The sequence below is a fragment of the Capricornis sumatraensis genome, chromosome 7 (assembly GCF_032405125.1).
Source record: "Capricornis sumatraensis isolate serow.1 chromosome 7, serow.2, whole genome shotgun sequence".
Taxonomy (NCBI): domain Eukaryota; kingdom Metazoa; phylum Chordata; class Mammalia; order Artiodactyla; family Bovidae; genus Capricornis; species Capricornis sumatraensis.
Window position 1 is genome coordinate 7,043,622 of NC_091075.1, and position 26,666 is coordinate 7,070,287.

The following is a 26,666-nucleotide window of genomic DNA, read 5'->3' on the forward strand; positions in this document are numbered from 1 at the left end:
CTCCTTTCTTGTAGGCCCCATGCCTGACTTCTTTTATTTTTCACTGGAAACTGCTGTCAAAGTAACAATGAGCTTTATCTGTGTATCTTTGAGCTCAGTATCCTACCGATGTTACAAATATTTTATTAAACTTTTCCTGGCTTTTGTGTTCATCACTTACTGGGTCCTTAAGTTTGTGCCAATGTCTGTCTCCCTGATTGCGTCTCAGGTTTCCTTTTCTCTGGATTGCCTCTAGATTTTCTTCTCCTTTTTCGTTGTTTTGAATTTGAACTATCTCCTCTCCCTGGTCCTGGCACAGTGCTCTCAGCTGGGCTTGTTGTGTGGCATCTGGATTCCCTCAAGTTTTTTATCTGTTTTCACTGAACTTTCTAATTTTTTTCCAACTTTGTATCTCTAGCCATCATAGAAGATCTACACCCTTTTCAAAAGACCTCTTTAAAAATGTTACATGTAAGAGATAATCTCTTTCTTAGTATACTCCATAATTCTTTTTTTTTTTTTTCATTTCAATACCTCAGATGTGTAAGAGTTCTTTTATGAGGAAAAACTCTAGGATCACAGAGCTGATGTCACTTTTTTTTTTTTTTTTTTTTTTTTTTTTAATTTTAAAATCTTTAATTCTTACATGTGTTCCCAAACATGAAACCCCCTCCCACCTCCCTCCCCATAACATCTCTGTGGGTGATCCCCATGCACCAGCCCCAATCATGCTGTATCCTGCGTCAGACATAGACTGGCGATTCAATTCTTACATGATAGTATACATGATAGAATGCCATTCTCCCAAATCATCCCACCCTCTCCCTCTCTCTCTGAGTCCAAAAGTCCGTTATACACAGCTGTGTCTTTTTTCCTGTCTTGCATACAGGGTCGTCATTGCCATCTTTCTAAATTCCATATATATGTGTTAGTATACTGTATTGGTGTTTTTCTTTCTGGCTTACTTCACTCTGTATAATCGGCTCCAGTTTCATCCATCTCATCAGAACTGATTCAAATGAATTCTTTTTAATGGCTGAGTAATACTCCATCGTGTATATGTACCAAAGCTTCCTTATCCATTCATCTGCTGATGGACATCTAGGTTGTTTCCATGTCCTGGCTATTATAAACAGTGCTGCGATGAACATTGGGGTACATGTGTCTCTTTCAATTCTGGTTTCCTCGGTGTGTATGCCCAGCAGTGGGATTGCTGGGTCATAAGGTAGTTCTATTTGCAATTTTTTAAGGAATCTCCACACTGTTCTCCATAGTGGCTGTACTAGTTTGCATTCCCACCAACAGTGTAGGAGGGTTCCCTTTTCTCCACACCCTCTCCAGCATTTGTTGCTTGCAGATTTTTGGATCGCAGCCATTCTGACTGGTGTGAAGTGGTACCTCATTGTGGTTTTGATTTGCATTTCTCTGATAATGAGTGATGTTGAGCATCTTTTCATGTGTTTGTTAGCCATCCGTATGTCTTCTTTGGAGAAATGTCTATTTAGTTCTTTGGCCCATTTTTTGATTGGGTCGTTTATTTTTCTGGAATTGAGCTGCATAAGTTGCTTGTATATTTTTGAGATTAGTTGTTTGTCAGTTGCTTCATTTGCTATTATTTTCTCCCATTCAGAAGGCTGTCTTTTCACCTTGCTTATAGTTTCCTTTGTTGTGCAGAAGCTTTTAATTTTAATTAGATCCCATTTGTTTATTTTTGCTTTTATTTCCAGAATTCTGGGAGGTGGATCATAGAGGATCCTGCTGTGATTTATGTCTGAGAGTGTTTTGCCTATATTCTCCTCTAGGAGTTTTATAGTTTCTGGTCTTACATTTAGATCTTTAATCCATTTTGAGTTTATTTTTGTGTGCGGTGTTAGAAAGTGATCTAGTTTCATTCTTTTACAAGTGGTTGACCAGTTTTCCCAGCACCACTTGTTAAAGAGATTGTCTTTACTCCATTGTATATTCTTGCCTCCTTTGTCAAAGATAAGGTGTCCATATGTGTGTGGATTTATCTCTGGGCTTTCTATTTTGTTCCATTGATCTATATGTCTGTCTTTGTGCCAGTACCATACTGTTTTGATGACTGTGGCTTTGTAGTAGAGCCTGAAATCAGGCAAGTTGATTCCTCCAGTTCCATTCTTCTTTCTCAAGATTGCTTTGGCTATTCGAGGTTTTTTGTATTTCCATACAAATCTTGAAATTATTTGTTCTAGTTCTGTGAAAAATATGGCTGGTAGCTTGATAGGGATTGCATTGAATTTGTAAATTGCTTTGGGTAGTATACTCATTTTCACTATATTGATTCTTCCAATCCATGAACATGGTATATTTCTCCATCTATTAGTGTCCTCTTTGATTTCTTTCATCAGTGTTTTATAGTTTTCTATATATAGGTCTTTAGTTTCTTTGGGTAGATATATTCCTAAGTATTTTATTCTTTTTGTTGCAATGGTGAATGGAATTGTTTCCTTAATTTCTTTTTCTACTTTCTCATTATTAGTGTATAGGAATGCAAGGGATTTCTGTGTGTTGATTTTATATCCTGCAACTTTACTATATTCATTGATGAGCTCTAGTAATTTTCTGGTGGAGTCTCTAGGGTTTTCCATGTAGAGGATCATGTCATCTGCAAACAGTGAGAGTTTTACTTCTTCTTTTCCAATTTGGATTCCTTTTATTTCTTTTTCTGCTCTGATTGCTGTGGCCAAAACTTCCAGAACTATGTTGAATAGTAGCGGTGAAAGTGGACACCCTTGTCTTGTTCCTGACTTTAGGGGAAATGCTTTCAATTTTTCACCATTAAGGATAATGTTTGCTGTGGGTTTGTCATATATAGCTTTTATTATGTTGAGGTATGTTCCTTCTATTCCTGCTTTCTGGAGAGTTTTTATCATAAATGGATGTTGAATTTTGTCAAAGGCCTTCTCTGCATCTATTGAGATAATCATATGGTTTTTATTTTTCAATTTGTTAATGTGGTGAATTACATTGATTGATTTGCGGATATTGAAGAATCCTTGCATCCCTGGGATAAAGCCCACTTGGTCATGGTGTATGATCTTTTTAATATGTTGTTGGATTCTGATTGCTAGAATTTTGTTGAGGATTTTTGCATCTATGTTCATCAGTGATATTGGCCTGTAGTTTTCTTTTTTTGTGACATCTTTGTCAGGTTTTGGTATTAGGGTGATGGTGGCCTCATAGAATGAGTTTGGAAGTTTACCTTCCTCTGCAATTTTCTGAAAGAGTTTGAGTAGGATAGGTGTTAGCTCTTCTCTAAATTTTTGGTAGAATTCAGCTGTGAAGCCGTCTGGACCTGGGCTTTTGTTTGCTGGAAGATTTCTGATTACAGTTTCAATTTCCGTGCTGGTGATTGGTCTGTTAAGATTTTCTATTTCTTCCTGGTTCAGTTTTGGAAAATTGTACTTTTCTAAGAATTTGTCCATTTCTTCCACATTGTCCATTTTATTGGCATACAACTGCTGATAGTAGTCTCTTATGATCTTTTGTATTTCTGTGTCGTCTGTTGTGATCTCTCCATTTTCATTTCTAATTTTATTGATTTGATTTTTCTCTCTTTGCTTCTTGATGAGTCTAGCTAGTGGTTTGTCAATTTTATTTATCCTTTCAAAGAACCAGCTTTTGGCCTTGTTGATTTTTGCTATGGTCTCTTTTGTTTCTTTAGCATTTATTTCTGCCCTAATTTTTAAGATTTCTTTCCTTCTACTAACTCTGGGGTTCTCCAATTCTTCCTTTTCTAGTTGCTTTAGTTGTAGAGTTAGGTTATTTATTTGACTTTTTTCTTGTTTCTTGAGGTATGCCTGTATTGCTATGAACTTTCCTCTTAGCACTACTTTTATAGTGTCCCACAGGTTTTGGGTTGTTGTGTTTTCATTTTCATTAGTTTCTATGCATATTTTGATTTCTTTTTTGATTTCTTCTGTGATTTGTTGGTTATTCAGAAGTGTGTTGTTCAACCTCCATATGTTGGAATTTTTAGTAGTTTTTCTCCTGTAATTGAGATCTAATCTTAATGCATTATGGTCAGAAAAGATGCTTGGAATGATTTCGATTTTTTTGAATTTATCAAGTTTAGATTTATGGCCCAGGATGTGATCTATCCTGGAGAAGGTTCCATGAGCACTTGAAAAAAAGGTGAAATTCATTGTTTTGGGGTGAAATGTCCTATAGATATCAATTAGGTCTAATTGATCTAATGTATCATTTAAAGTTTGCGTTTCTTTGTTAATTTTCTGTTTAGTTGATCTGTCCATAGGTGTGAGTGGAGTATTAAAGTCTCCCACTATTATTGTGTTATTGTTGATTTCCCCTTTCATACTTGTTAGCATTTGTCTTACATATTGCGGTGCTCCTATATTGGGTGCATATATATTTATAATTGTTATATCTTCTTCTTGGATTGATCCTTTGATCATTATGTAGTGGCCTTCTTTGTCTCTTTTCACAGCCTTTGTTTTAAAGTCTATTTTATCAGATATGAGTATTGCCACTCCTGCTTTCTTTTGGTCTCTATTTGCGTGGTATATCTTATTCCAGCCCTTCACTTTCAGTCTATATGTGTCCCTTGTTTTGAGGTGGGTCTCTTGTAAGCAACATATAGAGGGGTCTTGTTTTTGTATCCATTCGGCCAGTCTTTGCCTTTTGGTTGGGGCGTTCAACCCATTTACGTTTAAGGTAATTATTGATAAGTATGATCCCGTTACCATTTACTTTATTGTTTTGGGTTCGGGTTTATACACCCTTTTCGGTTTCCTGTCTAGAGAATATCCTTTAGAATTTGTTGGAGAGCTGGTTTGGTGGTGCTGAATTCTCTCAGCTTTTGCTTGTCTGTAAAGCTTTTGATTTCTCCTTCGTATTTGAATGAGATCCTTGCTGGGTACAGTAATCTGGGCTGTAGGTTATTGTCTTTCATCACTTTAAGTATGTCTTGCCATTCCCTCCTGGCCTGAAGAGTTTCTATTGAAAGATCAGCTGTTATCCTTATGGGAATCCCCTTGTGTGTTATTTGTTGTTTTTCCCTTGCTGCTTTTAATATTTGTTCTTTGTGTTTGACCTTTGTTAATTTAATTAATATGTGTCTTGGGGTGTTTCGCCTTGGGTTTATCCTATTTGGAACTCTCTGTGTTTCTTGGACTTGGGTGATTATTTCCTTCCCCATTTTAGGGAAGTTTTCAACTATTATCTCCTCAAGGATTTTCTCATGATCTTTCTTTCTGTCTTCTTCTTCTGGGACTCCTATAATTCGAATGTTGGAGCGTTTCATATTGTCCTGGAGGTCTCTGAGATTGTCCTCGTTTCTTTTAATTCGTATTTCTTGTTTCCTCTCTGATTCATTTATTTCTACCATTCTATCTTCTATTTCACTAATCCTATCTTCTGCCTCCGTTATTCTACTATTTGTTGCCTCCAGAGTGTTTCTGATCTCATTTATTGCATTATTCATTATATTTTGACTCTTTTTTATTTCTTCTAGGTCCTTGTTAAACCTTTCTTGCATCTTCTCAATCCTTGTCTCTAGGCTATTTATCTGTGATTCCATTTTGATTTCAAGATTTTGGATCATTTTCACTATCAATATTCGGAATTCCTTCTCAGGTAGATTCCCTACTTCTTCCTCTTTTGTTTGGTTTGGTGGGCAACTCTCCTGTTCCTTTACCTGCTGAGTATTCCTCTGTCTCTTCATCTTGGTTATATTGCTGCGTTTGGGGTGGTCTTTTTATATTCTGGTGATTTGTGGAATTCTCTTTATTATGGAGCTTCCTCACTGTGGGTGGGGTTCTATCAGTGGCTTGTCAAGGTTTCCTGGTTAGGGAGGCTTATCTTGGAGTTCCGGTGGGTGGAGCTGGGTTTCTTCTCTCTGGAGTGCAGTGGAGTGACCAGTGATGGGTTATGAGACATCAAAGGTTTTGGAATAATTTTGAGCTGCCTGTATATTCAAGCTCAGGGGAGTGTTCCTGTGTTGCTGGAGAATTTGAGTGATATGTCTTGTTTTGGAACTTGTTGGCCCTTGGGTGGAGCTTGGTTTCAGTGTAAGTATGAAGGCATTTGATGAGCTCCTATTGCTTAATGTTCCCTGAATTCAAGAGTTCTCTAATGTTTTCAGGTTTTGTATTTAGGCCTCCTGCTTCTGGTCTTCAGTTTTTACAGTAGCCTCTAGACTTCTCCATCTATACAGCACCGATGATAAAACATCTAGGTTAAAGATGAAAAGTTTCTCCACATTGAGGGACACTCAGAGAGGTTCACTGTTTCTGAAGACAATGGTCTGCTTTTCTGGTTGCCTGCTGTCCTCTGCCCTAGAGACATCTGTGTTATGCACTCCACATCACTTAGTGGACCTCCTATCCGTATCACGTACTGGGCTTCCCTCGTGGCTCAGACAGTAAAGCAACTGCAGGAATTTGAAGAGCTAGAAGTTTGGCATATCTTCCTTAACAAAGATGCCTTCTTGGATGAGGAAGGGCTGTGGATAAATTCCTTTGAACAAGATTCATTTGCCCAAAGCCAAACCACATGGGGGGCTTCCCAGGTGTCTCAGTGGTAAAGAACCTCGTATTTTCTCATCATATAGATGTCTTCAGAGTGCCTGATTTCATTTAGAGTATTTTTAGTGTATGTAATAATGTACTCTGGACCATTGTTTTAAAAGATAGAACATTCCAGAAATCCCCTGGTAGAGATCATGTTATTAACCAATTGGCGTAATGTATACAAGAGACATGGGATTATTTGTATAAAAACTTACAGTGAAAGAATTTATGGCAGTAATATAAACCCATGAATGTCCTGTTCTGCCGGGGGGAATTCTCTGCAGTAGCTAGATGACTGATGATGTGGCAGAGTGCGATAACAAGTACAGCTGCTTCTATAAAAATGAAATCATAACAAGCTAAAGAATAAATCCTCCATAAGAAATCTCTTAAAGTGACAATCCAGTTTACTTGTTTTCCTCTAATGGGATTCTATCATCTTCTTTTTCCACTCAATGTACAAATCAAGTTTACAGTATTTCTGGCCTTGTGTCTTCAAATGACGTCTGAAGCCGGGTTCTGGAGTGACACCCCACTGTGTGCAACAGCCAGCAGGCAGGACACGGCGGCAGTCTTTGGTCCTGATGTCACTTTTGAGAGGATGGGTTCTTCTCATAACATATTCCATGATTTTGTTAACACTCTGTCTGGACCTACTCATATTTTTTAAGCAGATATGATGGTAGTGGTTTAGTCATTAAGTCGTGTCTGGCTCTTTCGAGCCCATGGACTGCAGCCCACCAGACTCCTCTGTCTGTGGGATTTTCCAGGCAAGAATCCTGGAGTGGGTTGCCATTTCCTTCTCCAGGGGATCCTCCAGATCCAGGGATCCAACCTCAGTCTCCTTCACTGCAAGCAGATTCTTTACCAACTGAGGCACCAGGAAAACCCTAAAAACTCACATTTTTTAAGCAGGTATACTGGACTCTTGAAAATCTTAAGGCAATTAATCTTCTTGATCAGCATATTTAGCCCTCACTGGGTCTTCTAAGCCATCTTTACTAATGATTCTCTACAGTTTGTTTGGAGGCAGTGAAAGTTGCTATTTTAAAGAAATCCTAGAATGTAAGCTCCACAAGTGTGGGCGTTTTTTATTCTTTTTTTCTCTTCTTCTCCTTTATATCCTGTGCCAACCACTAGAAAGAATGTCTGGCATATAACAAATGTTCAATAGTTATTTGTTGAATGGATAAATGACAAAATTGGGTCATTTTTTATTTCATTTTTTTACCTCTGTAGAACTGTGAGGATGATTTCATAGGCAAAAAATCTTCAGTGCTTTTGATGCCATGTAAACCTCTTTGTAACTAAAAATTTAGGCCACAGATATCAAATTCTCAGGGCTTCCCTGGAGGCTCAGATGGTAAAGAATCTTTCTGTAATGCAGGAGACCCAGGTTGTATCCCTGGGTTGGGAAGATACCCTGGAGAAGGGAATGCTTACCCACTTCAGTATTCTTGCCTGGAAAATTCCATGGACAGAGGAGCCTGGTGGGCTACAGTCCGTGGGGTCGCAAAGAGTCGGACACGACTGAGCAACTAACACATGCACCCATCAAATTCCTATGTTTTGGGTTATAGTTTCTCTGAATGTGATTCTCTACTTTTCAGCCTATTCCCTTAAATTTACGTATCTTTCCCCATAGTCCGTTCCTTTCGTTTTAGCATTTTGGTTTGAAAAGGCTCCTGTACTGTCATTGCTGTCATTAATCTTTTCTTTCCTGTAGTTTACAAGAAAACCAAAATGAAATCTTTCCTTGCCCAGATCCTAAGAGGAGCCAGATCCCTATGCTCACCCAGAGTGTCTATAATCTTACATCCTGTAGTTCCTTTCTAGAATCTATTTTTTTAAAAATGACAAAACATTTTTACATGTACTCAATTTTTAAAATTGCCTTTGCATATAATCTTAATGAAGAGATTATATGTGTGTATTTAATCAATCAAGCAAGATCTGTCCTTAGAGAAACTTTTGTTTCCACAGCTTGTTACTTTCATGTTATTAAAACTGTATTATAAATTAGACTACTCACTGACAAGGTCTTTGAAATTCTTATTAATTAAAATAGTATTAGCAATCCTTGTGTCTCTGGGTGGCTAACGTATATTGAGGGAAAATCCTAAATTTGTCCCATATGCCTTCAGAATTCTTGGGTGAGTCCCACTATCATAACTAGGCTTGAAATAGATCCTATGTGTACTTAAGCTTGGACCTAGATGTGAAGGAAGACTCAAAATCTTTAACAGTTAAGTCAAAAATCAAGTTTCTTAACTCTGAACAGCCATCTACTTGATGAGTACAACTTTTACTTTTATCACCCATCAGTACAATGTCCTGATAGCCTCACTGCTTTCTGTTTTTTTCCCAGTCTTTGATGTCCTTTAAATCCATAGTATTTTATTAAAGTTCATTAAACCTAATACTTTGAGCCAAGTCTGTTCATGTTTGTTCTTGAGTGTTTTACACTGGATTTCTATTCTACTCATGGATCTCTTACTAAAGGAAAGGCCTTTAATATTCTGACTAGAAAAAATAAAGTACTTTATATACCCCTAGTCCCAATTTACAAAAATATATATGTGCATATAAAGGAAAAGGGTTAAATTTACCAAGATTTTATGCTAAATTTTCTATATTAAAGCTGTTAGTATTATAATAATTATAAAAAATACTTATTACAGAAAAAATTCCTAGATATGCATACTTATATTTGATATGAATGAATATTTAAGCAATTATTAATTACTAATTTTAATACTATTAATTATTAATTTTTCCATCTTCAGAACTAAATACTGGCTATTCATAATCCCATTTTTAAAAATTAAGTCTGACCAATGCTTTGGTTTTTCAAGTTTCAGTGGCATTCTGAATTTAATTGTGTTATGATCTCCATTACACTGTCAAGCAAACACAATTACTTCCTGAGCTGGTTCCTAATTTTTAGCTTTTAAAAACTGAACATTGTTCATGGTCATTTTCTCTTACTTTTTAAAAAAGTCCTTATTAAAGAAAAAAGAACTACTTATTAAAAAGATCTGTCTCTTCCAGTATTAGAACAGTTGATATGTTCTAATTCTTTACTTGTGGCAATCTACACAAAAGCTCTGCTCAAAGAAATGCAATGAGAAGAACTTTCCTTGAGCAAGTTACCTCATCTCTGTGAACCTGTTTTCTCACCTGAAAGACAGCAGAAGCAGTTCCTAACTCAAGGAAGCTTTCTATGAGGTGAATGTAATCAAGCATCTGCCGTGCTTAGCCCAGTGCCGGGCTCAGTAGATACTGCCATCACTATCGGGGACTGCGTGCTTGTACAGATTTCGACAAGTCAGCTGAGCAAGAGTGAATGTCATTTTTTAGTAGCATGCCACTGTTTCCATCTATTCTGTCATCACTCCTAAGAACAATGTCACCTTACCCACCTGCTGGTCTTATTTTCACTAAAAATTGCTACCCGGCCTTTAGAGATGATTTTTTTGTTTTTCACTTGATCTTGGAAATGCCAGTTAGATGTGAGATTTGCTTCTTCTGTCAGATATTCCAACTTACCCAGTTTTAGGAATTCCTCCTCTAGTTTTGGTATGGTTGCATTTATACAAGCACCTGAGTAATTTTTATGTCAACCTTGTAAAGACTTTTGAAGAACAAAAAACAATTTTATACCAAATAACTGTTTCACTTTACTGGTTTCTCACATTATCATGACCCTTGATAATTTCCACTGAATACAGTGGTTTGATGTTTTGTAACAAAGAGAAGCCAGTGTTTCTTTTTCCCATTTCACTCAAGGATAAATGATCCATTCTCTATAATCAAAAATAGACAAGGTCAACACTAGTATTATTTTATAGGTTTTGTATCTAAAAATAATTCTGTCATAAAAATCCATTTTAAATCCCTGTGATATTCTTCAATGCTCAAAGTCATATCATTGTGTTTTAAAAAGGTAGTTAATAAAAGAATAAAAATCTTTTATGCACATTTCTTTCTTTTGGAATCTCATTCAAAATCATGAGGTCATAGGCTTTTGAAAGTTAATGGACTTTACTACATAAAGAAATTTTAAAGAAATAATTGTTGACTTAAATGAGAAAAAAAGCCTTTCTGAGTTTGAGTTTTTGTTCTATTGTACATAGTATGCGTGCATGTTCAGTCATGTCCAACTCTTTGTAGCCTATGAACTGTAGCCCACCAGGCTCCTCTGTCCATGGGATTTCCCAGGCAAGAATACTGGAGGAGGTTGGCATTTCCTCTTCTAGGGGATCTCCCCGACCCAGGGACTGAACTGCATCCCCTGCACTGGCAGGCGAATTCTTTATCACTGAGTCACCTTGTAATCAATTTTGGCACTAACCTACATCTCCAAAAGCAGTCTTCTACAATCTGAGTATTGGAACAGTTTTCAATAAGTTTACTATGAGAAGTCCACAGGGATATGAAATGTCAGATATTACAGAGTAAAGATGAAGACATTCAAGATTTGGGGGTTCTGTTAGTTTACGCTGTGTATTTTCCTGACTGGGCTTTAAATATTATGGTGAAAATAGCTCATTTAATTTTTGGAATCCTTGGGCTAGAAGAGAATATCAGAATCATTTGATTCACACAAAATCTTTTCCACATTCTTTTAGGAAAGCAAAGCAAAACACTAAATCATCTTTGCTCTGTTCTGGTTCGCACTAATTTTGCAAATCTCAGAGAAGATTTATTGGCCTGTGTCTTAGTTTCTGTACCATAATGAAATGCTAATTTCATTTTCATAAGATGATTTCTATATTGAATATAAGATAATGTGTCAAATCAGATTTTTTTAGGTTTAATATTAAGTATTTTTACTTTAAAGTAATTTCAAACTCTCAAGAATTTCTAAGTATAACAACATTTTATATTTTTACTGAATTACACAGAAATAAATTACTACTAGACTGTTTAGTGTGCATCTCCTACAACCAAGGACATTCTCCCATGTAAGCACAAGAAAGAAAAAACTGTCTTTACCCTCTCAGGGTCAGTGTCAGGGGGCCTGCTGATTTAGCTGACAAAGACTGATTAACGGAATAAAAGGAATATACACATTAATATTTTTATTTGCATGGGAGTTCACAGAAAAGAAATGAAATTCAAAGAAACAGACTCAGGAAGTTTTGTACCCTTCTTAGCAAATAACATAAGATTTGGCTTCAGGGGGCAATAAATTGTAGGGCAGTAATTAGGAGATGAATGGAGTATTTTATATAAGGTTTATTTATGCAAGGTCATTGTGCCTGCTGGTGCTTCATCTCCAGAAACGAGCTGTTCTTCTCATCCTGGTACAGAAAAAGGACCAAATTTATGCTACCTTCAGAAAAGGAAATTGATACCCTGCTTTCAGGGAGATCATAACAATCCTCTTATCAAAGTAGCATACTTTTAGGGTGGTGTATTCTGATCCCCTTCACATCAAAATCAGAAAATGAACACTGCTAAAATACTACCATCTAATACTCAGTCATTCAATTTTTTGCTAATTATTCTGTTCATGTCCTTCCTAGAAAAAAGAAGGATAGAACCCAGGATCAGAGCCTGCATGTAGTCTTTCATGATTTTTAGCCTCTTTCAATCTGGAACAGCTCCTCAGTCTTTGCTTAATTTTCTTGACCTGACAGTTTACACATTTTTAGCAGAAATACCATAATGTGAAGTTGTGTTTCTGAAGGCATCTTATCAGATGTCTGGATTTTTCTCACTGCAGGTGATTTTAATCTTGATCATTTCATTAAAGTGGAATCTGCCAAGATTCTCCAATGTAAAGTTATTCCTCAGTATTTCTTTTAGTATTCACTAAGTACTGGGGGAGGGAGATCCTGTGAAATTATGTAAAGATCCCATTCCTCATCAAAATTTCAGGCACGAGTTTTAGCATCCATTGAGATTTCTATTTAAATTATACTGTGCTGGCTGCCAAATAGTGATTTTCTAATACCATAATTTCTTCTACATTTATTAGTCACTATTCTAATGTAAAGAAAAGATTTCTTCTGTCCCTATTTAGGTCTATTTCTAAATTTTTATCAGTATACATTAACCAATCCTATTTTATTTAATGAGTTACAATACATTTTATTATCGCTCACTTTGATGCTGGAATTGTCCCATATCTAACCAGTTCTTTAATATTTCCTAATTCTGGCACAAAAAGAAATTCTAGGCTCATCATTTTCACCTGCATATGAACATTGTGGAAGAAAGAAAGAAATACAGGACGGAAGGAAGGAATACAGATCATTGCAATCTTTAACAAAATTTATGTACCACTATAGGAGGAAAGCTATTTGGTGTAAGTCTATTATATAAATGTTAAACAATGACTGCAAAGTTTAAAAACATATTAAAAAAATAATTAAAATTATTTTTAAATTTTAAATTCAGTAAAAAAAAAAAAAGGAAGCAAATTACAGTGTGCACACCACACATTTCTCTCTCCTGAACTCAAAATTCAAAGTCCGTATCAACAGAAAATGTGGGCAACATCAGAAAACTATAGTTTCTACCTGAACTGAATGCAGACTGCCCTCTAGAGGCACCATTTAATCAATACAATCCAATGTTGCCAGCTGCAAGTGAACCTATTTGTATCTCCGTGCTGTTTTCAGAAGCAGTTCTCTTTAAATATGTAGGCTTTACTCTACACATGAGCTTCCCTGGTGGCTCAGTGGTAAAAAACTCACCTGCCAATACAGGAGATGTGGGTTTAATCCCTGTGTCGGGAAGATCCACTGGAGAAGGAAATGGCAACCCACTCCAGCAATCTTGCCTGGGAAATCTCATGGACAGAGGACCCTGGCAGACTGGAATTCATAGAGTCGCAAAGGAATCAGACACAACTTAGCCACTAAACAACTGTACACATACTAATAACTCATCATGATTTCCGTGTATTGTGTGCCACCTCTAACAAAACTAATGCAAACAATCCAACAAAAAAAGTGGCTTCCATTTTATCAGCTAGACAAAAAAATGTGATCACAAGATAAGACATCAAACTGTCATATGTTAGCTTGTGACTTTTGGTAAAGCTGTTAGCAAATTCAAAGTCTCCCCAAAATTTCATGCAGGAGAAATGTCTCCATAATTTATTCCATTATTTCTTCACCATCTGTAGATGAATCCAGTGTGGGTTCAGCTTGGAAACTGCCTCACTGGGCAGTCTTCACTTGGCTCTGAACCTTCATATGTGCTGCTGCAAACTTCAAAACTGCTGGTGAATTAAAATCAAGAACTGTAGTCACATCTTGAAACTACAACACAGGTGTAAAAAATCCACATTTAAACCGATAGAGTTTAAATAAATATTACTTAATGAACAATCAAATAGAAAGGTAAACTATTTCTCTTATCATAAACATTTTATATAGCTCGCAAGAATATGGTGTCTAAATTATTCAATACTTCAGATATAGTTATTAGAAGTATCACTTTCTCACCTCCTTTGTAATAATTTAAAATAATTTGAATAAAATTTTTTTGCCAATGTCTGTTCCTTAAGAAAAAAGTCGTTCCAAATATTTGTCCCAATGAAATTCACCTTTAACAATATAGATTTAAGAGAATAATTTTAAGATCATACTGTTTTATTTGATGATATTTTTACCTAAATCCACACAGTCAATATTAAACAGCAATGAGATACTGAGAAAAATATTATAATTATTGGACATGACTTAAAATTTAGTCCTCCAATCCTCCTAGAGAATGTCATAACTTGGTATTATGCACAGATCTGAGCAATACATTTTGATAAATTAAAGGAAAATTATAGTTGACACCAAAATGTGGTTATATTTATATGAATATAACCTGATCTAATTTTCTACTTTGCTTTTTTGATATAGACACAATTATAAAATGTATAATGTTCCTGCTGAAATGCTTATTTCCAAGAACAGTGTAGAGGAGGAAAATTTTTGTCTGGGCTCTGTAAGAAAAAACAGCTTAATAAGAGACAAGCTCACAGATTTTCTGTGACATGGGAACCCTCTTAGGAAATGAAGACCTGAAGAAGTGGCAAAGTCTAAATACTTTTGTTCTAAACTGATCAGAGAAAAACAATTGTGGAAAAGTAACTATAACATATGATGAGGCTAAAGGAAGATAAGAATTATTTTAATGAGGTCTGTTCATATGGATTCCTCTTCTTAATTTCCCATCCTTGATAATATAAATGCTTCTTTCTTCCTAGTATAGGGAGGGCATCTTTCACAAGCTAATTTTATCTCCTGTTTGCAGGAAGAAAGAGGGGAGATCAGAATGATTTTTTGTATCTGCTGTTTTTCAAGTATCTTTTGTTCAAAATAATCCTTCTGCTGAAGTGACATATTTTGGGGTGGCATATTCTGCCACTGTTCCACATTCACAATAAAATTTGTAATTTTGCTCTGCATGTTCAATTTTGTTTTCAATAAATCAATATGAGCATATTTCCTCTGCAGACAGTGTGCAAAAGCATTAACCACATGATACAAATGTTAGAGTAAGTGCCAAGGTTTTCTTGACATAAAAACAGGTTTAACTTATTTACAATGCTGGTTGAGAATTACGTTTCCTATCACCTGAATCTTTAAGAGTATTCACTTTTTATACTCTCTGCTTCTTCAAAAGAATGGAATATTATGTAAATAAAAAACAACCTTGATGGTAGTATGCCATATTAAAACAACAATAATAACAGAAACACCAAGGAATCTACTCCTATTGACCCATAAAATTCTCAAGCTATGTCTTTCCTATAGCCCTGTTAGAGGGTGTTATTTTGTGTATTTTCAACCCTGTAATAAACGGTAGTGTAGCAATGTTTGGATGACTTCTTTGCTCTTCTTCTGTCCCTATAGAGAAACTCACATCGTAACAAACTCTGATATTCCAATGTCAGGGTATCCAGCAGATCTAAGATCTAAAAACGAGGTCATTTCTCTTAAAAACACAGAGCTTATTAGGAGAGGAGAGAATCATGCTTACTACTTGCTCTTAGACAGGATTTTATCCTTATTTATACTTCTCAAGCATCTACCTGACTGCAGGTTTGATTCCAGGGAATTGGGAAGGACCCCTCAACTCTGAAATCCCTCCAGGACCCTTCTTGCTGGGGGCTTCCCAGGTGGCACTGTGTATATTAGTCACTCAGCCGTGCCCCACTCTGCAACCCCACAGACTGTAGCCCTCCAGACTCCTCTGTCCATGGGATTCTCCGGGCAAGAATACTGGAGTGGGCTGCTGTCTTCTCAACCCAGGGATTAAGCCAGAGTCTCCCTCTTTGCAGGTGCCTTTACCATCTGAGCCACCAGGGAAGCCAAAAAGAACCTGCCTGCCAGTGCAGGAGGTGTGAGACCCGGGTTGGGAAGATCCCCTGGAGAAGGGAACGGCAGCCCACTCCAATATTCTTGCCTGGAGCATCCCATGGACAGAGGAGCCTGATGGGCTACAGTCCATAGGGTGGGAAACAGCATGTTAGCACGCATGCACCCTGCTTGCTGATGCCTAAATCTCTATGGCTTGCAGCAGGAAGGTCTCCTCTTACAGTCTTCTTAGCTGTTAGGACTTCCTCAGCTCCTTCTCCCACAGGCAGAAGTACTGAGATGAGGAGGGAAGAAATCACATGGACTCCGTGGAGAAAAGGCATCTAGAGAAATGATGAGCAACCTACCCATGACGTTGTAGTCCAAGCATCCCACGTTCAGGATTCCCTGGTATCCTTGTTGACCTCAGTCCCAGTTGTTCCTGACTACTTGTTCTCTTGTCAAACATTTAATGATCATTGTGAGGCTCTGGAGGCGCAGTGATATCAGCAAGCTAAAGGCGTGCCTGCCTTCAGGGTTTCTAATCTAAAAGAGCAAACGCACAATTAACATCAAGGGTAATTAGCAGCCTAATTAGCAAATGCAGGTTGCTATGGGAATACATGGTTGGAAGGTTTTATGTCACCCTCCCATACTTAAGGCGAGAACTGCACCATGGCTAACATTTAGCCAGAAAAAAATGCCAAGGCTTGCATGTATCACGGTATCTCTTATCGAAACAGAGTATATTCATCGATGCTGTATCCTGTCTCAACCTGTCACTCTGCCCTTGTCAACGAGAACGTTTCACTAGCTCAGAGCAGTCCCAGTAAGGAGGCCAAACCTCATCGCCGCTAGTTGTAAGAGGATGTGGTTTCTCCAGAACTGTGCTCACCTGTAACCTTTCGCGGTCTGAACAGCACCTGCAGCCGCACTTTATCTCTGGTCCAATCTGGCTCCCCTGCCTGCACGCTTCCCCAGAGCACCGCCGCGAGAGTTTTGGCAGAGGGCTGTGGCATCAGCTCAGCGACTTGGCGCATCACAAAGGCAGCGGTGCAATAGACAGGTATGCAGGCTGAGGGCAGTCACAGGGTTCACGTGTATAAGCAATATTGCCATTCTCTAGGCTCTCTTTTCAGACATGCAAAGACCACATTCAGACACTTGTTAAAATTATTAAGCTACATAGCCTTGGGTTAAACTCTTGAAATATTCATTCTTGCCCAAGGCCAATGCTACTTTGAAAATTTTGTGAGCAGAGCTTTTCTCTTCTATTACCTCCTTAAGCCACAACTGTTAGAGCTCCCAATTACTAAAATAATTCAGATACCATGCCTTATGGATCTAAAACACATTTACACAGAGTAAATTCTTTATTGAGTAATTTCTTTCTCCCACCAATAGCCAGGAGCACACTCAGACTACTAATCACAGTAACAAAAAGTAAAACCTAAAAGTCATTGCTTGACTGTAGTATTTCAGACAACACTGCTCATTCTGTGTCTCCAGAGGTTTCAGTCCTGGTCTTTGAACATCTGGAAACTTTTCCATTATAGAACATGCTATTGATTTATCCTTGTCTTATGTTTGAAAATATGCTTTGTTCTCCAGAATCTTCCCTAAAAAGACTTGGCTTATGATTTAAGATCAAAGCATAACATGCAACCTTGGTGGCAGGCTGGGAGGAGATGTGGACATTTGAGGGAAAAAGAACACTAGTGTCCTTAATTCTTGCCTTGGTGTTGCTATCTGCCACTTGACCCCTCTGAGTCTCATTTCTCTGTCTTCCAAATGCAAGAGAGAAATTAAGTGATCTGTGGGTTATTCCCAAGATTGTGGCTTCTGTTTTCTCTGTTGAGTGTAATTGTTTTCCTTAGGAGTTTACACTTCTTGTGTGTACTGATGAGGCAACTATAGCATGTAACCATAAAAACCAAGTCTGGGGCTTTGGGCTTGTGTGCCCACCAGCAGTCACTTTTGGTGACTGGACATTCCATGGTTTAAAGTATAGACATCCAGCGCTGCTAATGTACAAGGCACAAAGAGTTAAAACCACAACTCTTCTACAAATACATAATGAACATATGTCCACAGTTTTAATTCAGCCCATTGATGAGGTTTCCATTCAAAGAACATTTGAAGAGTTGGGTATTTACAGGCAATTTAATGAAGGAATGTTAGAGTAAGATACTAGACTAGATACAAAAATGGTAATGCCCTAAGAGGCAGTAAGCCATAAACTTGAGATTCTTTTCTACCAGAGAGGATTCTACAAACTAACAATGTCTTGGCTATAATCAAATAGTAGAATTTAAATAATTAAGTAATCCTTGAATGAGCCTATTAAACAATGGCATAAAAAGACTTTATTGGATAATTTTTTTGGGAGACATTTGCACTGAAGACCCTTGAATGTGTAATAAAAGTCTAAGGTCTCCAAATATACTTTCTCTGATACACCTCTTTCTCTGATTCCTCCGATTGCTGGGTTACTGGGCAGATTGTTAACTCTCAATGGTAGTCTAGGGGAAAAACAGTTCAGAAGTCATGCATAAATTAGGGAAAACTATTTGTAAAATAAGCTTCATAGTCACATTGGCCTAACCTACTATCCTATTGATAAAAAATAATTCATATTAATATCATTTCTATTAACTTTCTAGGCTGATTTATTCTTTGAATGACAGGTAAGAAGGAGCAACAGTAACACAGGAAGTTTATATCCGTGTAAGTTTAAAGCAAGCAATGAGTAACAAAGAGTCTAACAGGGATTTACTAGACTTCTTTGTCACCATCAACTTGGAAAACTCTTAGCCCAAGAATACTGCCTCTATAATTCTCTGTTCACTTGAAATGTCACAAGGAGGCCACCTCAAATAAAGATTTACTGAATAGTATTTAATTCAAGGAGTCATTTTTAAAATTTTTCATAGTTTTTCCATGGTAAAAAAAAATACATTTTTTAAATCAAAGTGTACTCTTAGACAAAGAAAGCCACCGTAAGATTTGAATTTAAAGTGGCCGCTCATGGCGATAACTTAAAATGGGTCAGTGATTATTACCTTTTTCAGTTCAGTTCAGTTCACTCAGTCGTGTCCGACTCTGCGACCCCATGAACTGCAGCACGCCAGGCCTCCCTGTCCATCACCAGTTCCCGGAGTTCACCCAAACCCATGTCCATTGAGTCAGTGATGCCATCCAACCATCTCATCCTCGGTTGTCCCCTTCTCGCCCTGCCCTCAATCTTCCCCACCATCAGGGGCTTTTCAAATGAGTCACTTCTTCACATCAGGTGGCCAAAGTATTGGAGTTTCAGCTTCAACATCAGTCCCTCCAATGAACACCCAGGACTGATCTCATTTAGGATGGACTAGTTGAGTCTCCTTGCAGTCCAAGGGACTCTCAACAGTCTTATCCAACAGCACAGTTCAAAAGCATCAATTCTTCGGTGCTCGGCTTTCTTTATAGTCCAACTCTGACATCCATACATGACCACTGGAAAAACCATAGCCTTGACTAGACGGACCTTTGTTGACAAAGTGATGTCTCTGCTTTTTAATATGATGTCTAGGTTGGTCATAAGTTTTCTTTCAAGGAGCAAGTGTCTTTTAATTTCATGGCTGTAGTCACTATCTGCAGTGATTTTGGAGCCCAAAAGAGTAAAGGCTCTCTCTGTTTCCACTGTTTCCCCAACTATTTGCCATGAAGTGATGGGACTGGATGCTATGATCTTAGTTTTATGAATGTTGAGTTTTAAGCCAACTTTTTCACTCTCCTCTTTCATATTCATCAAGATGTTCTTTAGTTCTTCTTCACTTTCTGCCTTAAGAGTGATGTTATCTGCATATCGAACATTATTTATTTCTCCCCGCAATCTTGATTCCAGCTTGTGTTTCCTCCAGCCCAGCGTTTCTCATGATGTACTCTGCATATAAATTAAATAAGCAGGGTGATCATATACAGCCTTGACGTACTCCTTTTCCTATTTGGAACCAGTCTGTTGTTCCATGTCCAGTTCTAACTGTTGCTTCTTGACCTACATACAGATTTCTCAGGAAGCAAGTCAGGTGGTCTGGTATCCCTGTTTCTTGAAGAATTTTCCGCAATTTATTGTGATCTACACAATCAAAGGCTTTGGCATAGTTAATAAAGCAGAAATAGATGTTTTTCTGGAACTCTCTTGCTTTTTTGATGATCCAGCAGATGTTGGCAATTTGACCTCTGGTTCCTCTGCCTTTTCTAAAACCAGCTTGAACATCTGGAAGTTTAAGGTTCACGTATTGCTGACACCTGGTTTGGAGAATTTTGAGCATTACTTTACTAGCGTGTGAGATGAGTGCAATTGTGCGGTAGTTTGAGCATTCTTTGACCTTTTTAGGAAGGTCAAAAAGATTTTGACCCTCTCTTCAGAAATATACATTGAACATATAACAGATATAATATACTTTTGTACTTAATTTGACTTGGAGTGACTCATAGACCCCCTGCATCTCATCTGGATCCTGATCTATAATTCCCAACTGAGAAAAACAAGGAGCCACCTAAAAGGCCATTGGTGAAGCAAGTGGTCTTCATAGCTTGTCTCCCAAGCCTCTCTTGATATCTGACTCTGTAAGTCAGCTAACTTTCAGTGCGGGCAATGATAGGTTGTTTTCTTTGGAACTGAAGCAGAAATGCCCCTCACAGTGGAAAACCTGAGCCCAATTATTTGGGAATAACACAGTCCTCTATAGTCCTGCTGTAGTGACAATTCACTAGCAACTCAAAAGTAGATTAAAAAGTCATAGGTCTCAGAACACATTCTTATCCTGCCCCTTATAAGTCAAGTGACCTTAAGAAAAGGTATTTAAGTTCGCTAAGGCTCAAGTTTAATTGAAAAATCAGGATGATTAGGGGTAGGGTCCTGAGCAAAGACATCTGGAGCCTGACCTAATCAGCTAAGTATTACAGAATCAATGAACAGATCCCAGTGAGGATAATACATACCCAGTGAAACTAATGCAAGGGTTTGAAGGCTTTGTTCTGTTTGTGTTTAAAAGTTTGGTAGCGTGATTTTCTTTTTACTCTACTCCAAACCTTGGGTCATAATGTCATATTAAGACTATAATTTTGTTGCATGCAATTATTTAGTGATCTATAGAGGAAAGCCTTCCCTAGCAGCTTAGATGGTAAAGCATCTGCCTGCAATGCAGGAGACCTGGCTTCAATCCCTGGGTGGGGAAGATCCCCTGGAGGAGGAAATGGCAACCCACTCCAGTACTCTTGCCTGGAGAATTGCATGGACAGAGGAGCCTGGCGGGTCACAGTTCATGGGGTCACAAAGAATCGGACACAACTGAGTGACAAAACATGCCCCTGCATAGAGGAAAGCAGAGTTTTAAAGCCTCTGTTAATGCTTCCTTTGTATCCCAACTTTATCAGTTCTTTGAGGTTCAGTTCAGTTCAGCTCAGTCGCTCAGTCGTGTCCGACTCCTTGCGACCCCATGAATCGCAGCACGCCAGGCCTCCCCGTCCATCACCAACTCCCGGAGTTCACTCAGACTCATGTCCATCAAGTCGGTGATGCCATCCAGCCATCTCATCCTCTGTCGTCCCCTTCTCCTCCTGCCCCCAATCCCTCCCAGCATCAGAGTCTTTTCCAATGAGTCAACTCTTCGCATGAGGTGGCCAAAGTACTGGAGTTTCAGCTTTAGCATCATTCCTTCCAAAGAATACCCAGGACCGATCTCCTTCAGAATGGACTGATTGGATCTCCTTGCAGTCCAAGGGACTCTCAAGAGTCTTCTCCAACACCACAGTTCAAAAGCATCAATTCTTCAGTGCTAAGCTTTCTTCACAGACCAACTCTCACATCCATACATGACCACAGGTAAAACCATAGCCTAGACTAGATGGACCTTTGATGGCAAAGTAATGTCTCTGCTTTTGAATATGCTATCTAGGTTGGTCATAACTTTCCTTCCAAGGAGTAAGCGTCTTTTAATTTCATGGCTGCAATCACCATCTGCAGTGATTTTGGAGCCCCCAAAATAAAGTCTGGCACTGTTTCCACTGTTTCCCCATCTATTTACCATGCAGTGATGGGACCAGATGCCGTGACCTTCATTTTCTGAATGTTGAGCTTTAAGCCAACTTTTTCACTCTCCTCTTTCACTTTCATCAAGAGGCTCTTTAGTTCCTCTTCACTTTCTGCCATAAGGGTGGTGTCATCTGCATATCTGAGGTTATTGAGGTTATTTGCATAAATTTTAAATAAGCATCTAATTTACTGTTAGATTTGAGTTAATGTTTTGAATTAAACTTCATCACACAGTCATATTTATTCAACAACAAATATTTATGGAGAGAGGTCATACTATGTGCCAAGAAACAGGGCAACGAATAAAAGCAGACAAATGCCCTTCTTTCATGGGACATATATTAAGCCTGTATGGGGGCTGGGGAGAACAGTAAGCAAATAAGAAATCAAGATCATAAAAAATTCTAAGGAGAAAATTAGAATTAAAGGCCAGTAGTGATGGGTATGAGAAAGCCATTTTAAATAAGTTCATCAGCAAAGGTTTTCTTAATAAAGTAACAATTGAGACAGACTCTGAAGAACATGGGGGAAGCAAGACACGTGGAAGAAAGTGCAGACACCAAGCTCCTGTGTGAGAAGCACACTGGTGTGTTCTGTGATGGGCTAAGTGTGCCTGGAAAGGCAAAGCGGAGGGGAGTGGGTGATATGAGCTCAGAAACAGAGCACAGGAGCTGGTCATTTGGGGTCTTGGAGGTCACAGAGGGTCGTATCAAAATGATCCCCTCTGGGGTTTGCGCTCAACAACATGTTTGTCACAAAGGAATGTAACACCAGAAAGTATTGTGACCTCTTGGCAGGCAAGTCTGGTTCAGAATAGGTCAGGAAAGCTACCTCAGAGGCTTAACATTCAGTCTAGTCCGATTCCATTGGACTAATTAATTAATTGGTAATCTAATTAACCTGAAGGATTTGGGGCACTTATTAAAGGAATTTTGAGACTCTTCTCAGAGGACTGCAGGAAACGCTGGGCATAGGCTAACAAACTTGATACTATATATATATAAGCTTTGGGGCCATGAAGAGATTACTGTACACCCAGTAGTTGCATATGGTGACATTGCATGTGGGCCATGAGGCACAGATATTCCACAGCCTGAGGCAAGTATAAATAGAAATATGAGGGTTGAGGTGTATTATTCAGAGACACCAAAAAGCTAGCTTAAGAAAAAACAGATAATTCATTACAAAAGAAATGGGGTAATTAGCAGAATATAAGGGTAGGAAGGCAGTCATGCCTCAGGCTTGATTCAAGACTAGAAAATTGCGAAGGCTTTCCATCTCACAGCTCTGCATTTCCCTACCCAGCTGCTTCATTCTTAGTGCCCTCTGCACACAGAAGAGAATCTCACGGGCCAAGCTGGAATCGGTTATTTACTCTTGGTCCAATCAGCTATAACCAAGGAAGTGAGGTCAAGTAGTATCAGCAAGCATGGCTGCCAGAGCCTCTGCCTAGGAGCCACTCTCAAAGAATGCAGAGGGTTGGACAGACAGCCCAAGTAACCTCTGCCACATCGTGTGATTAGATCATCCACCTATTTATTTTACTTGGAGACAACTTTGAGAAGGACTCCTGAAAAAAATTCCTACCCCAATTCAAGGGGTTGTTTTCAGGAGATGAAAAATGATGAGGAAGACAAAACAAATGTAAAGAAAAATAACATAATGAATACCTTTTCTCTTGAATTATGTTTTTAATGAGAAGATTTCTCCATCATGTCAGCATGATACAATGGAAAGAAAAATGGACTAGAGTCAGAAAATCTGATTTAAATTTTTACATTATCAGTTAATACTCATGGGAATGTAAGCAATTCATTCTGGTTCTCAGATAAATGATGCAGGTTGGACTAGCTTCTTTTTAAAGTAACTTCCAGACACCCTTTGACTCTGATATGATATTTCCATTTGGTGGCAAATAATCCTAGGGATTTGTTGTCAGTTCGTTGAAGACATAGAGCAAAAATGGCCAAGAGACAAGCTATAGAATCCTACACATCTGAGTGTGATCTTGGCCCTGTCACTGTCTTGGAGTTTGACTTTGCATAAATCAGTAAGTTAGTTACTAAATCCAAGTTTGTTCATCCATAAAATGCAGGTAAATGCTGACTACTGTAATGAATTGTACCCACTGAATAAGAAAATGAATGTAAAGCACCTGGCTTACTGGGAGTGTTTAGTTCTGGTCATTGTTATCAGCCTGTGAAAATCCCTCAACTTGTTTATATCTTACTAGATTACTTAGAATAAATGTGCGGGTAAGTGAAACTTAAACTTCAATACTCTTTAAAGTTCTCTAATGGCAGCAACTAATGAATATGAGATTAGAGACCTGGAAATTCTAGGGGTGGCGGGTATCATGCATAAATAACACCTCCATGTCATTCACGAATATAATAATTTTTGATTACCTCTGTAAAATGTGGCTTTCCCATGTCCCCCGGGGGCAGGTGTGAAAGCATGGAGCTGGATAATAAAATCCTCGGTCTGATTGAGAGGAATACTTCTAATCCCAGAGGGGTCAGCCTGGGGGCCACGTCGAGTCATAGAAGTCCCTGTTCTGTGAAGGTAAGGAAAACCTGCTTTTTCTCAATACACCCTTCAGCGGCACGGTCACTGAGAAGAACGCACGGGGAGAGTCCCTGAATCGTTTCCAGTAAGGCACTTCCTTGACGACTGAGAGGACGAAGTGAGCCCGTGCAAACTTCTCTTACACAGTCACTTCCTGTTACTAAAAAAACCCTCCACAGAAGCTCCTTCCAGTTTAAAGTGTGATATCAGGGAACCGTCATTACAGGAAAGGGAGGTGGAGCTCAAGCTATTAGAAAGAGTGCTTAATGCAGCAACAACTCTTACTGGGAGGAGCTAACCTAATGTATGCAAACTCACTTACACTGGGTTACTAAAATCCACACAATTCATGCCCATTTTTTAAAGGAAAAAAAAAACAACAAGATTTTCCTGATAAGTTCTTTAAATTTTCTCTTGTTTCAGGATATTTATCTATGGTGCTTTATGTAACAAATAGAATTCAAGGGTAAGCTCAAGCTAGGAACTTTGCAGATACCTTTCTAGAAATACATCATGAATGACATCACAAGCTCTTAAGCTCAGCAGTCCTTCTAATTAGAAACCGTCTCTAATGATCATTTCAAAATAAATCTAATGTAAGTCAATTAGAAAATGTGGCTGACCTTAAAAATATTTACACAACTTCTGCTTTGGTTTCTTAGTTCTAAAATGATCCAGGCTCATTGTGGAAAAGCTACACTAAGCATAGAGAAAACTATAGAAATCATGTATAGAGAGATTTATTGCGGAGCTAATGGAGTTTGCAGTCCCCCAAACAAATACTGTCTTTCATAACTAATTTGCAAGGTTCTAGAATTGTATAAGCCTCAGGCCTCACCAAACATGGATCAGCCTCTGAAATCCCCTCCATGCCTACTGCTCCTAGAGAGCCTCGCTTAGCATTGAGATCTGTGTATCTCCTTCTGGGCCTCTCTCTCTCTCTGACACACATACACACAAACACACTCACATTCACACTGATACACATACTCTCTCTCACACACACACTCACATTCACACTTTCTGACACACATACTCTCACACACACATTCACACTGATACAGATACTCTCACACACACACATTCACACTGACACACATTCTCTATCTCATACACACACTCACATTCACACTCTCTCTCTGACACACATTCATACTGACACACATACTCTCACACACACATTCACACTGACACGCATACTCTCACACACACATTCACACTGTCTCTGACACACATGCACACACACACACTCACATTCACACTCTCTGACACATATGCACACACACACATTCACACTGACACACATACTCTCACACACACACACACTGACACGCATACTCTCACACACACACACAGAGTCACACTCTCTCTCTCTGACACACATACACACGCACGCTGTTCTGTCAAACACTGTTTTCACTTAGTAATTCCTTGTGGATCCTCCTGTACCTCTTTCATTCACTTTAATGAACAAATAGTATTGTGTACGTTCTTTCCACTTCTCCCTGAAAAAGAAGCATTTGTTTTCAAAGTGAGAAACGCCTCTCTGCTAATGATGAGGGGCCAAAAAGGCTTTTCTCTCCACTTCCTTCCTTCTCTTTTCATCCCCACCCCCACTCTCATACACATACCTCTAACTCCCAGTTAAGACTTGCTTCCTTCATGGAAATGTGTGCTTTTTTGTAGTGGCCATCTACTTTAACCCCAAAAAGAAATTTAATGATGAGAATTTGAATCCCCTCCAGAAGCCTGATCCTCATATTCTCTGTTTGTCAGCCCCTAAGACTCATTTGCTCATGACTGACTTCCCTGCCCGTTCTGCTCACTTGTTTTCTCGATCCTTCCTTGTATGGTGAAAACCTCACAGCCCTATTGCCACCCTCTTGGTAACTAGTTCCCTGTCTTCTGGGGACTTGACTGGAACTTCTCCGTCTCTTTAAGATATTGTTTCCCCTATCTCTTCCTTGATAAAAATTTCTCATCTTCCTATACAGTTCCACGCAAAGGAGAGCAGGCATCTGGCTGGTTCTTGTTTTGTTTTGTTTGCTTTGTGAAATGTAAGATAAAGACATCCACAGAGAATGAGAGAGTAAAGGTGAAGTCCAGTGGTTAAAACAGGGGAAGATACCCAGGTGGCTCTAGCGGTAGAGAATCTGCCTGCAATTCAGGAGACGGGGG

At 38.5% G+C, this 26,666-nt stretch overlaps 1 protein-coding gene across 1 annotated transcript in view; it reads left to right on the forward strand.

Moving 5' to 3' along the window:
• TNIP3 (TNFAIP3 interacting protein 3) overlaps nucleotides 1-26,666 on the forward strand; it is a 100,883-nt gene that overhangs the window by 25,159 nt on the left and 49,058 nt on the right. The window contains exon 3 of the mRNA XM_068975545.1: nucleotides 24,368-24,485. Coding sequence (XP_068831646.1) covers nucleotides 24,368-24,485 — 118 coding nt within the window. The remainder of the gene's footprint in view (nucleotides 1-24,367; nucleotides 24,486-26,666) is intronic.